Source organism: Bicyclus anynana, chromosome 1, assembly GCF_947172395.1.
Source record: "Bicyclus anynana chromosome 1, ilBicAnyn1.1, whole genome shotgun sequence".
Lineage (NCBI taxonomy): Eukaryota > Metazoa > Arthropoda > Insecta > Lepidoptera > Nymphalidae > Bicyclus > Bicyclus anynana.
Window position 1 is genome coordinate 929,023 of NC_069083.1, and position 12,787 is coordinate 941,809.

General features: G+C 38.2%; 2 protein-coding genes across 2 annotated transcripts; one reads left to right on the top strand and one right to left on the bottom strand.

The window, feature by feature from the left end:
• The first annotated feature begins 573 nt into the window (after positions 1-573).
• LOC112055563 (transcriptional adapter 2A) lies at positions 574-2,152 on the top strand. Its single transcript, XM_024095741.2, has one exon. It carries the CDS (start codon positions 851-853, stop codon positions 2,129-2,131), a length of 1,281 nt encoding a protein of 426 aa, XP_023951509.1. The 5' UTR covers positions 574-850; the 3' UTR covers positions 2,132-2,152.
• On the bottom strand, positions 725-12,666 carry LOC112055562 (cysteine-rich protein 2-binding protein). The gene is made up of 13 exons (XM_052890564.1): positions 12,355-12,666; positions 11,456-11,593; positions 10,871-11,019; positions 10,233-10,325; positions 9,549-9,684; positions 9,234-9,396; positions 8,066-8,460; positions 7,559-7,646; positions 6,675-6,865; positions 4,262-4,380; positions 3,579-3,760; positions 2,474-2,554; positions 725-837 (listed from the first exon to the last, which is right to left on the bottom strand). Exons 1-13 carry the CDS (start codon positions 12,564-12,566, stop codon positions 745-747), a joined length of 2,040 nt encoding a protein of 679 aa, XP_052746524.1. The 5' UTR covers positions 12,567-12,666; the 3' UTR covers positions 725-744.
• Positions 12,667-12,787: the final 121 nt, after the last annotated feature.

Genomic DNA, 12,787 nt, shown 5'->3' on the forward strand with positions numbered 1-12,787 from the left:
TGTGACATTGCTTAGACTATCCACAGATTAAATACATAGAATATTCGATTACTGATCGATGTTTGGCTGTTTCGTCAAAGGAATCGATTCTTTTTATAAATTGTTTTTATTAAAAATTTATAAAATTAAGGTTTAAATACTTTCAAATGAAACGTTACTCCATCTTTTACTAAACTACAAGTTTTTGGCCGTTTTTTATGCTATTTAACTACACAAACCGGCATTTTTAGAAAGCTTCTTACACGACGAAAACGATTACAACAATGAAACATCGATTCTGTAGCAACAGTTTTTATAAACGCATTAGATCATAGATTTTTGGTCTTTGCCAGAGGGGTAACGGTTAGCGAACCAAGTCCTGTTATTAATTGTCTAAGGTATTAAATATAGATTTTTGAAACATATTACAGCTATTTCTAAATCATTATGAATTTATATTTTTTAGGGGGACAACTCGTATGGCGATTTTAGAGGTTTTTGACACAAACTTCAGGGATAAATATTTTCGAGAGTTGGTAACACTGGAATTCAGAGCCGTAAAGCAATTATATAAAAAAAAAAAAACACTAGTTTAAAAACAAATCAATGTCAGGTCAATCGCAACGAAAATATTTATTTGCATTTTATATTCGCATTTCGCAAATGTAATTTGTTCAACAATCAACATAAAACTTTAATAATAGCTTGAAGGAAGACACAGAGATTTAATTAAATTAAACGACCATTGTTTCTGAAGTATTTTAATCATCGTATTAACCGAAGAAGCAGGGCGTGCCGACAACCCTTGTAGTTGATATCGTAGTATTTTTCGTAGAAATCTTGTATCAACTCTTCTACCTGCGAAATAAATATGGCCAGTGATTTACTGCAAGTTAACTGTGATATATGTAACGATGTGGCTCACGAACCTTACATAGAATGTTGTGAATGCGATGTGAATATTTGCAGTGCATGCTTTTCATCAGGCAAAGAAAAAGATGCCCATAAAAATGATCACAAATATGCAATAAGGAGAAATGATTTCCCGCTTTTCGAGAGCTGTAATTGGTCAGCGAAAGAGGAATGTAAGTTGCTGTCATCCCTATCTACATACGGTTATGGAAATTGGGAGGAAATATCCAAGAGCGTTCACACGAGAACAAAACTAGAATGTCAGGAACATTATAAGAAGTATTACATAGAAAAAGTTCAATATGACGAGCTCAAATTGATACCAGAAACTGAACAGTCACTTTTTCCCAAGCCGTTAACACCTTACTTGTATAACAAAGAGATGAGTAATAACCCACCGAGGAACAACCAATCGGATCAGCTGTTAGCAGGTTACAATGCATACAGATCAGAATTTGAGCTAAGTTACGATCATAATGCAGAGAACATATTTAATTTTGAAGACGGCTACACAGATGATGAAGATGATGAATGTATGGATGCTTTAAAAATTAGTTTGGTTAATGCTTTAAACACTAGACTGAAAGAGAGGCAGCGTCGCTACAACATTATAAAAAACCACGGTCTAATAATGCCAAATAAGCTGTTGTCGTGGCTCAAAGGTTTTGATATGACTTTGCTGAGGATAAAATCTGAAAAACTGCTATCGTTTATGCAATTCATGACAGGAATGCAGTTTGATGCGTTCATAGAATCATTAAACTTAGAAGAGGAACTATTCAGCAAGATTATAAGGTTGATCGAGTACCGTAAGAATGGTATAAAAACATTGTATTCCGCCAAACTGTTTATGCAATTAAAACAACATAAAGAAATAGCAAATAAAGAGCAGAAGTTTTCCACGCATGTCATGCAAAAGAAGTTTGACAGTCAGTCACCTGTTAAATCTAAATTATGGTTCGGTAATGTGATGAAAAGAAATAGAAAAACATCAATACCTTTAGACATTATGGATTTACCAGGTTTTCACCTCTTATCGGACAGTGAAAAGACCCTGTGCTCTATGATAAGGTTGATACCTTATAATTACCTCGAAATTAAAAAGTTGTTGTTGGCTGAGAATAATAAAATTGGATTCCTACGTCTGCTGGACGCGAGACGTATAATTAAAATTGATGTGAACAAAACAAGGAAGATTTATGACTACCTTCTGGCTGAAGGTTTCATTTCTAAACCATAGAATAAAGATTGCTTGAATTAATTGGCTGTTTTTGTTTAGTTTCCACCCCTAAAATCAATAAACTTAAATTTCTGTCTGTCTATCTAAATGTTTGACTTGACTAATCTATGGAATAGCTGATATTAAAGGGAGTTTCAGTGGAAGATTGAAGAAGTTATTGAGCAACATACTCGATGCTTTTTTATCCCAAAAAATGTGCAGGATTTGTGAAAAAGCTTTGCGGTTTCTACCTATGAAATTTCCCATTCATGGAAATGTAGTTTGCTGATAATGTAGGTTTTAATAGGTTTCGCAAATATAATATAAGTGTGGATATCTTTGGTATCTTAATGGAAAACTTACTTTGAAGCCAAACTTTTGGTAGAGGAATATAGCGGGGTTGGTCGGTGAACAGTGTAGGGTCACATCTTTGTCGGAGCAAGTCTGTAACAACACAAATACATATAGCAAAAAATAACACTACAGTAGAACTACAACATACTGTCTTTCACATATTTCGTCTATTGTTTTCGAAATTAAACAACACAAAGTATATATACTTTAATTCTTGAGCGCTGGTAAAGTACATTCCTTTTACACTCCATTTTTGGATCATCATCATCATCATCATATCAGCCGATGGATGTCCACTGCAGGACATAGGCCTTTTGTAAGGACTTCCAAACATCACGATACTGAGCCACCTGCATCCTCCATTTTTGGATGGTTATAATTAATACAAACGTTTATATTTGAAAGGAAACCAAATTTGTTCAGTAATTTGGGAGCTCTTCTTTTTTAATTGTTCCACTTCCATCTTGTTATTGGGTATGTATACAGTTTTAGCTTCCTTACATTAAATGTGACATTTTTCAATAAATGAACTATAAACATAAACGCACAAATAACAAAGATATTAGTAATTTTGTTTGAACACCCATACAAACCTAACGATCAGCGAGCCAACGACGTCACTAAATCGTGCCATTTTGTATGGAGCGTTTTGCAGGGATCCGCGGCAGCGCCGCAAATCTGACCCTTTAAATCCCTGTAGCTCCGAAAGTAATGATCGCAGATACTCTGTTACTTTTACAAAATTGCTTTGCTATTAGTATACTCTTAATTTATATACAATTTAAAAATTTTACTGACATCATCCCTATTCTGGGTTACCGACTTGAAAATTCTACAATGGATGCCAAAATACAAAATATACAAAGAAAAATCAATAAATCAGTCGACCTGTTTCAGAAGTCAGCGTCCACAAACATTGTAAACGAATTTCTATTCTGATTGTCGACTCTACTCAGCGGCATGACAGGGGCTAGACTTACCTTAGGAAGTAATTTTAGATACGCCAATGGGCACCAACGGAGCATGCGACAAACATTTTTGTTTATGATGGTACCTGCACAGATAACTGCCATTTACGAGGAGGTGCAGCTTAGTTGCCGGGGTGTATACGAACCTGCAGCAAGTGGTAGAGCATGAAGGAGGCGATCTTGGCGCGGCGCCACTCGGGCCGCGTGAGGATGAAGGAGATGTACGCCTCGCTGTGACCACTGTCCGGCACGAGGAACGCGCACGCCACCACCACGCGCCGGTACGTCACCACGCAGCTGAACTCGGGGTACTCCAGCGCTTCTGTCACTGGGTACATATCGCTTCATTAGCCTGCTTTTTTTTTAATTTTTGATTTTATTTTTTTATTATATACACAAATTAGCCCTTGACTACAATATCATCCGATGGTAAGTGATGATGCAATCGAACATGGAAGCGAGCTAACTTGTTAGGAGTATGATGAAAAACCACACCCTTTTCGGTTTCGAAAAAATCGTACCGTACCGTACGTACCGTAACGCTAAATCTAAAGTTAGCGGTGGATCGCAAATATCGTGACTTTGTTCCATATCAATGAAAGAGAGCGACATTTTTGATTTATTTAAATATAAAATACAGAAATATTTTTTTTGTTTACCCTAACCCTAAGCGTACCCCTTACCAAGGGCTCATACCTGGTGGAGGTACTCAACATCATGCAAGGTATAACTGTGCTCGAGTGAATCCCGAAATCTGCTGTGGGTCTCCTATACTAAGTTTCCTCTATGATCACTATGACCAACAGTGGAGACAAAGAGCGGTGCTCACAGTCGATGCCGGGCCAGAAGAACTGCGCGCACAGGTTGTTGACGGCGGCGATGTGCTGCGGCCGCACGTACGAAAAGTCGATGGTGCCGCGAGCGGGCGGCGCGTACTCCTTTATGTGCCTGGGGGATAATAACATTACATGAAGTAACGTTTATGTGCCTGAGGGATAATAACATTACATGAAGTAACGTTTATGTGCCTGGGGGATAATAACATTACATGAAGTAACGTTTATGTGCCTGGGGGATAATAACGTTACATGAAATAACGTTTATGTGCCTGGGGAATAATAACATTACATGAAGTAACGTTTATGTGCCTGGGGGATAATAACATTACATGAAGTAACGTTTATGTGCCTGGGGGATAATAACATTACATGAAATAACGTTTATGTGCCTGGGGAATAATAACATTACATGAAGTAACGTTTATGTGCCTGGGGGATAATAACATTACATGAAGTAACGTTTATGTGCCTGGGGGATAATAACGTTACATGAAATAACGTTTATGTGCCTGGGGGATAATAACATTACATGAAGTAACGTTTATGTGCCTGGGGGATAATAACATTACATGAAGTAACGTTTATGTGCCTGGGGGATAATAACATTACATGAAATAACGTTTATGTGCCTGGGGAATAATAACATTACATGAAGTAACGTTTATGTGCCTGGGGGATAATAACATTACATGAAGTAACGTTTATGTGCCTGGGGAACAATAACATTACATGAAGTAACGTTTATGTGCCTGGGGGATAATAACATTACATGAAGTAACGTTTATGTGCCTGGGGGATAATAACGTTACATGAAATAACGTTTATGTGCCTGGGGAATAATAACATTACATGAAGTAACGTTTATGTGCCTGGGGGATAATAACATTACATGAAGTAACGTTTATGTGCCTGGGGGATAATAACATTACATGAAGTAACGTTTATGTGCCTGGGGGATAATAACGTTACATGAAATAACGTTTATGTGCCTGGGGAATAATAACATTACATGAAGTAACGTTTATGTGCCTGGGGGATAATAACGTTACATGAAGTAACGTTTATGTGCCTGGGGGATAATAACGTTACATGAAGTAACGTTTATGTGCCTGGGGGATAATAACATTACATGAAGTAACCTTTATGTGCCTGGGGGATAATAACATTACATGAAGTAACCTTTATGTGCCTGGGGGATAATAACATAACATGAAGTAACCTTTATGTGCCTGGGGGATAATAACATTACCTACATGAGACAATTTTGTTTTCATCTCTGATCTCAGTAATCAGTCGTACTCTTTTTGAATAGTAGCCCATCTTAATTTGATCTTGACGTGGTATTGATGTGGTTTAGTCGAGGTTACTACAACATTAATGAGTTTCTTAAATATAAAAGCGCTTGGAGGCCATTGGATCAGCTTCCACCACACACAAATAGTAAAACTATAAGAAATTGTAATGTTGTCATAAATTGTAAATTATTATACTGTATGATTTTTTAAAAAAGAGCAACTGTTGAGTTTCTTGCCGAACCTGCCTTCCGAACCGGTGGTAGAATCTTTACAAATAGTCAGCATACGTGTCAAAAGTGCTTGTAAACTGAGCCTACTTGAAATAAATGAATTTTGATTTTGAGAAAAGACAACGGTTTTATTTTGTCTTAGGTTACGCCCAAATCATCAGATTTTCGAAATGCACAAGCTGGTAAGCTGTTTGAGAAAGAGAAATTCGCATTCGGGAAACTTCGTGATATCTTTATACGTTAGGAATATCTCTGCGTGATTGAATCAGAAATGAGGAAATCCGTAGAAGAACCAAAGTTACCGACGTAGCCCAACGTGTCGCGAAGCTTAAGTGGCAATGGGCGGGGCACATAGTTAGAAGAGCCGATGGGCGTTGGTGTCCAACGCCCATCGGCTCTCAAGCGACGACATCAAGCGAGACGCAGAGATTCGCTGGATGCAGGTGGCTCAGTATCATGATGTTTGGAAGTCCCTACAAATGGCTTATGTCCTGCAGTGGACGTCCATCTGCTGATATGATGATAATAATAATAATAATAATAATAAATGATTTATTTAGCTGAGTACACAAACAATTCACCCAAATATAAAAAAAAGGGAGAAAAAAACACAAAACATAAGACTAGATTAAAATTAAACAAAAATTTTTAGAAAGAGACCACACACCTTGAATGGTGACTTTGCAAAGCTTGGTTCCCTGGTGTGCGGTCTCTTCTAATTGTTATTAATCTAACTGATAATTCTAATTCTAATACTTCTATTGTTATAATGATGATGACAAGTTGGTAACTTACTAACTCCTCAAGATCATCTACTGTGCATAAGTTAATTCCAAAATAACAATTACGGCTCCTATACTATTATCTCATATACTGACCGATTAGTCTTTCTGAGTAGTTCGTCCATAACTTGTAGCCATATAGGTGTGGAGGTGGCGTCTTTCCGGATGTAGGGCTTGAGCGTGGCGCCGGAGTACGCCGAGCGGAAGGGCGCGGGTTCGATGCGCGACAGCAGCAGCGTGCCGTAGTTCGTGCTGGCTATCGTGCCGCACAGGTTGTCTATTAGATACTGGGAAGATTAAAAAAATAATAATATAAAAGAATTACAAACGTAGACATAGAAAGTAATAGACGCATAGATAGCATACATCGCAATCTTTGAAAAAAGAGACCAACTTTTACATATACCCTGTAAAGAAATGAAGTCACTTAAAAATGTTTATGTAAACGCTAGCTCACGTCGCGCGGTTTCACGCGCGTAGTTCCCGCTCCCGAAGAAATACGGGGATAATATAGCCTATAACTTTTCTCAATAAATAGTCAATCCAAAACACTGAAAGAATTTTTTAAATCGGACCAGTAGTTCCTGAGATTAGCGCGTTCAACCAAACGAACAAACAAACAAACTTTTCAGCTTTATAATATTAGTATAAATTTAAAAAAAAATTAATTATAGTGTGAACAAAAAAATTACAGCCTCAACTGCAAACGACAAATTAACTGGTTAGCAGAAACTATCTATGTTGGTGAAAAAATGTGTACAGTATAGTATGTTGTGATGTGAAGTTCTAGTCAAAATGGAATATCTTTAGACTAACAACGGAACGCCAATATTTACATACCTACTAAAATACTATAACCATGCCGTTCAGACAGACACGTCAATACTGCTCGAGGGTAAAATACATATAGCGTTAATATACTTTCCCCGACGACAAAAGAACCCACTGCTAAAAGTAATAAAAGCCATGACTTTACTTACCGATCTCTGGAACCTGTCCAGCACTCGCTCGGCGTTCATCACGACCCGCGGGTCTTCTGTCATGTAGCCTCCTAGGATCTTCACCGTCCTAAACATTCAAACTTAAATAAATTCATCATCACCATCACCTTTATCATCATCATCATCGTTACCATCAGAAGGAAGCCTGGGCCTGTACTGGGCTCATTACAGGCCCAGGCTGTATATTTTTAAGGAGACTTTACACTAAACTTTACTTATTTATAAAGCACAACTATATAAATAAGAGACTAAGAGAGGTCATGTGTTGAATGAAGATAATGACTTTGAGGCATGTGGTGAAAGACTGACTCTCCAACTCTGGGGTGAGAATTGGAATTCGAAATGGATTCTTGGAAGAAAATATTCTTTTTGGTTAATTTAAAATAAGGAATACGCCTAACTAATTCGCTATGCCTTAGGAGTGACTTTCTAGAGAAGAAGGAGCTGGAAAGAAATTCAACAAAAATAAAATCCTTGTTAACTTACTTGTCCAAATCAAACACAGGCAAATGATGATGTCTTTTGAGCCTCCTCAAAGCCAATTTGGCTTTCAGCCGATACAGATAGGCTTTTTTGTTTGGATCTTTCACTTTTGGTATCAAGTTCTCCACATTCTTCAGAAGTTGTATTTCTTCATACGGCGTCATTTCGACTAATGCCGGTTTGTCCTTAGGTTCTTCTTTTTCTATCCAAGGCATATCAGTTGAATTTGGTAGTGAAGAGAATAGGGATTCGGTGGGGAAGGTTGGTTTTTCGTCGGGTTTTTTGGGCTTTTGGTCGGTTTTCTTCAGCTCCCCTGGTTTTTCGTCCTCGGACTGCGGTTCGGCAGGTGTGTGGGAGCCGAACGATTCGCAGTTTGATAAGGTACTTGAGGTATCGCTCTGAAAATAAAAGAGATAATTGAATCTTCTATTATATTTTGACTACATATTTAGATGACATAAGTAATCCAAGCTTTTCGTTAAATTGCAGGGGCAACTTTATGTGTTAATGGCAACAGAGCCGTCTTTACCTATAGTGCAGGCGGTTCGAAACACTCGGGCGCCGAGATCTCAGGGGCACCCGTGCGAAACTCGCCGCGCGGGATATGATGGCGTGCCTGGGCGCGGTATAACCTCAAAAGATATAGGACGGAACGAAACTCTAAGGGCGTCTCCTATACGACTCGGATCTCGGCTTAGAAGGCCATTCGGGAGGGGGTAACCGTGACCTGAATGAATCAGTCCGGATGCCCCCAAGATCGTGAGTTAGAAAACCCACCTCCAGGTGACTTAGATATCGGGGACCTCGTCTTCGCCGGCGAAGACGCTGTGTAGCTTGTGATTGTGTTGCCCGGGAAGCATTGTCAGTCGTCATGTCATCGTCTGGATCGTAAAGGACGTTTTTGGGACGCCTTGGCTTGAACTTAGCTTTAAGGTTGGGAGTGTTGCAGATTATTATTGCGTACAAACCACGGTGCGCCCGAGATTTGTCGCATAAACCGGTTTTGCAAAGTTTGGAGCGGTCTAAGGGTCGTTTTGGGACGGTGGGCAAACATTACACTAGCGTAAGTTAAGATCGGACGGATCGTGATTTATAAAGCGTTAGCTTTGAACGGAGATGAAATGGCAATGGCCGAGACACAAAGGAGGGCTCATGGAGGTTGGGGTCTCACCGGCTGCAGCACAGACGCAGGGACCGAGGTGGGCGCGAAGAAGCCGCGGAAGATTCTCTCTACATCGGTGTAGTTGTCGCGCGCCGTCACGTACACGAGCGAGCTGTCCATGCTCAGCGTCTCCTCCCACTCCTTGCCGCCCAGCTGCGTGCGCGTGGCTTGCCTGCACCGAATAACAAAATAAATGAAAAATAAACAGCTAATGAATAAAATTTACATTTTACACTTTTATTTAATTTGATATCCTTGCAAGCAAAAACTTGCCATATTGAATTTCACTATTACAATTTACAATAGTTTATAATAAAAAGTTACAGTTTTTCAGGGTCGAACAGCTCAGTGCTCTCAGCAGGCGCGGTGTCATCAGTGTCGAGACGACGCCTCTTCTTGCTGGAGCCATCGGCCATCTTCAGCGGCACCTCCACCACGTCCGTTATGAGATCCTTGTAGCCTGGACGGTATAGTATATTTACTGCATAATAGTGACACATCTAGTACTTTTAGGATGTTTGTGAAGAGACCTTTGCAGCTTTAGGGTTAAAAAAAGTCACCTCTATGGTAGCAATATGCCACTTAGTATTCTGTGACAACCCTCTAGTCCCCAACTTGGGAGGCTTGGAGGTTTATATTTTTAAGGGTAAGGGTCTTCATTTACAGCTAAATAACTTTATGCAGGCTAGGTCATAATATAAAGATGCGATATAAGGGACACAATTAAAAAAAGGGATCTATTTACAAAAGAAATATTTTTTACTCCGAAAATATTCATTTTAGAACAATTATGTTTCATAGACACTTTTAATTAACTTTCCTTAAAGAATATAACCCTGTATATATTTATTTCTACACCAACAGATTACCATCATTCAGTACAGTATTGATTTTATGGATGGAAAGGTAACCTGATTTCTGTAACCCAGAGAAATTTTATGAAAAATCATAGTATATTTCAAGATTTTCCGCGCAACAACAAACAAAGATATTTTTGCTTTGACTTACCCAATAGAGTAACTTTGGAGACAAACAATCCTTTGTCCAGGGAGAGCTGGTTCCGGGCGCGACCCTTTGGTCTGTCTCGGGCCATCTCCTGATCTGGTACAATTATTATTTCATACTACACTGCATGTATGTGTCTATGCTTTTAATAGTCTTATCTAGTTCTTCTGTTTTTTACTCAGATCAAATAGATATAAACTTGTATAGCTTCACCAACAAAATTGACTGTTGTTTTATGAGGGGGCCGAGGTAGACTCCACTCAACTCAACATAGAAAATATTGATTTGCAATAGACACACATGTAATTTTTAACAAACACATTTTATACATTTTACAAACACATTGCTTTCTTGTTACACAGAATATTCGAATTCTTGATTAATGTTTTTCTGTTTCAGCTGAAGTATTGATTCTTTTTAAATATTGTTTTTATTACAATTATTAATTCTACATAATTAAGTTAGAATAGTTACAAATAAAACAACAGTGTGATGCAAGAATTTTTAAAATCAGTCTATGGTTTTAGAGCATGTTTAATTCAAAGAAGCAGACAATTAAATCTATTCTCTTTTTTTTTTAATATAATTATGGAATATAATGTATGACAACCACATCACATGGTGAATAATTAGTCAAGTACTTATGTGTGCAGCGACAGCCGGAGAGAATGCATGCAGCAGCTTCCACCAGCCTGTCTCCCCAAGAGCGATGGAGCCCGAGCGGAAGAACAGGTTGCTGTACACCGACAGTGCACCTGATATGGTGCCTATCCAGTTTTTCTTCTGTTTGCTGAAATAATACATAATGATGTAGTTATATCTTCATCAAGATCTAGGCATGGGGAGACCACTGGCAATGTATGTAAACTAATATTATATAGAGGTAAGATTTGATTTTTCTTTGTTTGTTTGTTAAGTATAGACTTTGAAATTAATGGCCTATTTTAATAATTCTTTCAACAATGGTTAGCTACATTATCAGTGAATAAGCCTATAGTCTCATGATATTGAGAATTACACTGATGAAACCGCAGAGTGTTTGCTATTATATGACAATATTGTGATTAATGATTTTATGACATAAAAGTTTTCAAAATCAAAACATCAAGAATAAGTGTTCTATTTTAAGTTAAAAATCTCTTCTCCCACAAGAAGGCAGGTCTAGCCCTAGTGGACCATTGAATTAGCGGATAATGATGAAATAAACAGAACAGAGATAGTGTTACCAGTTGGGTCCAAACAGCAGTGACCAGTATCTGTCAATGAAGAAACAGATGTGTGTCTTGTAGTGGAAGAAGCCATGGTTGCTGATGCCCTGCATGTGGATACTGAGGTGGTTCAGTGTCAGCAGGAGGACGTTGACCCTGGAATATTTACAAGAATGTTCAAGAAGTTTCTTTGTTGAATCCCAAGTCTCAATACAATCTCAGGCCCAAAAAATTCATACGATACAGCTGAAAATTGGCCATAAATTAGAACATAATAAGAAGATCTCATGAGGTCAAATTTCATGAAAACCGACATTGGCTAAATCAGCTCAATTAATTGGTAAAGCATTTGCATCTTAAGTATAGCTAGTCTATACAATATCAAGTTTGTCACCACCAAACAACCATCAAGTAACCTTGTCTTTCAGTTGAAAGGCCAAAAGGGTATGGTAAGCTTACAGAACTATCACCTTTAAACAGAGTGACATTTCATAGGGCATGCATGTAATGCAATTTACAAAGTGCTACCCTGTGTCTTTAAATTAAATTAAATATGTGTCTCAAACAGTTAAGGAGAACATCATCAGGAAACCTGCACAGAGAATTTTCTTAATTCTCTGCGTATATGAAGTCTGTCAATCTGCATTGGGCCAGCATGGTAGACTATTGGCCTAACCCCTCTCATTCTGAGAGGAGACTCAAGCTCAGCAGTGAGCCGAATATGGGTTGATAACGACTAAGATTAAGAGCCACTTGAGTAAGGACTAACAATTTACTCATATTCATAACATTAAGTTAGTAATACAGTAAGGAAATTACTTGAATCTTTATCAAGCAGCCGAGATATAAAAAAGCCGGTTATTAGCAACGCAATGTTTACATAATAATCACCGATTTTTAATAGAACTAGCCCTTACCAAGCAAATTTATTGCGTTTAAACACCTCCTCCTTCGACGGAGAGCACTCTTCGCAAGTGAAGTCGAAGAACACATCGCAGGCGAAGTCTCCCGGTGTGCTCCCACGACGGAGGCAGTCCAAGTGAACGAAACATATGCAAATCTCGCATATTAAGCCCGGCCTGTCCTGTTTGTTCTCGGGTTCGTTACAATATTTACACGTAGTAGTCATTTTATAATTATTTAGAATTAAGCGATAGCGACTGCCGACTCTTTCAAATTGTTATTTTAATTTTACGTTTTGTTTGTTATGATTTTTCATTGACAATTGACATTTGACATTTGTTTGACATTTTTATTTGACATCTTTGACATTACCCACTCCACAGATCTATAAAAAAGTATCACCCACAGATGAAAAATAACGTGGTCGTTTTGTTACGTAATAAATGA

Excerpts from the sequence above, each read along its gene's own strand:
- LOC112055563 (XM_024095741.2), top strand. The coding sequence starts at position 851 with ATGGCCAGTGATTTACTGCAAGTTAACTGTGATATATGTAACGATGTG.
- LOC112055562 (XM_052890564.1), bottom strand. The coding sequence starts at position 12,566 with ATGACTACTACGTGTAAATATTGTAACGAACCCGAGAACAAACAGGAC. Across the intron at positions 11,594-12,354 it reads AAACGCAATAAATTTGCTTG|GGTCAACGTCCTCCTGCTGA; the intron begins GTAAGGGCTAGT and ends TAAATATTCCAG. Across the intron at positions 2,555-3,578 it reads TGCTCTACCACTTGCTGCAG|ACTTGCTCCGACAAAGATGT; the intron begins GTTCGTATACAC and ends GTGTTGTTACAG.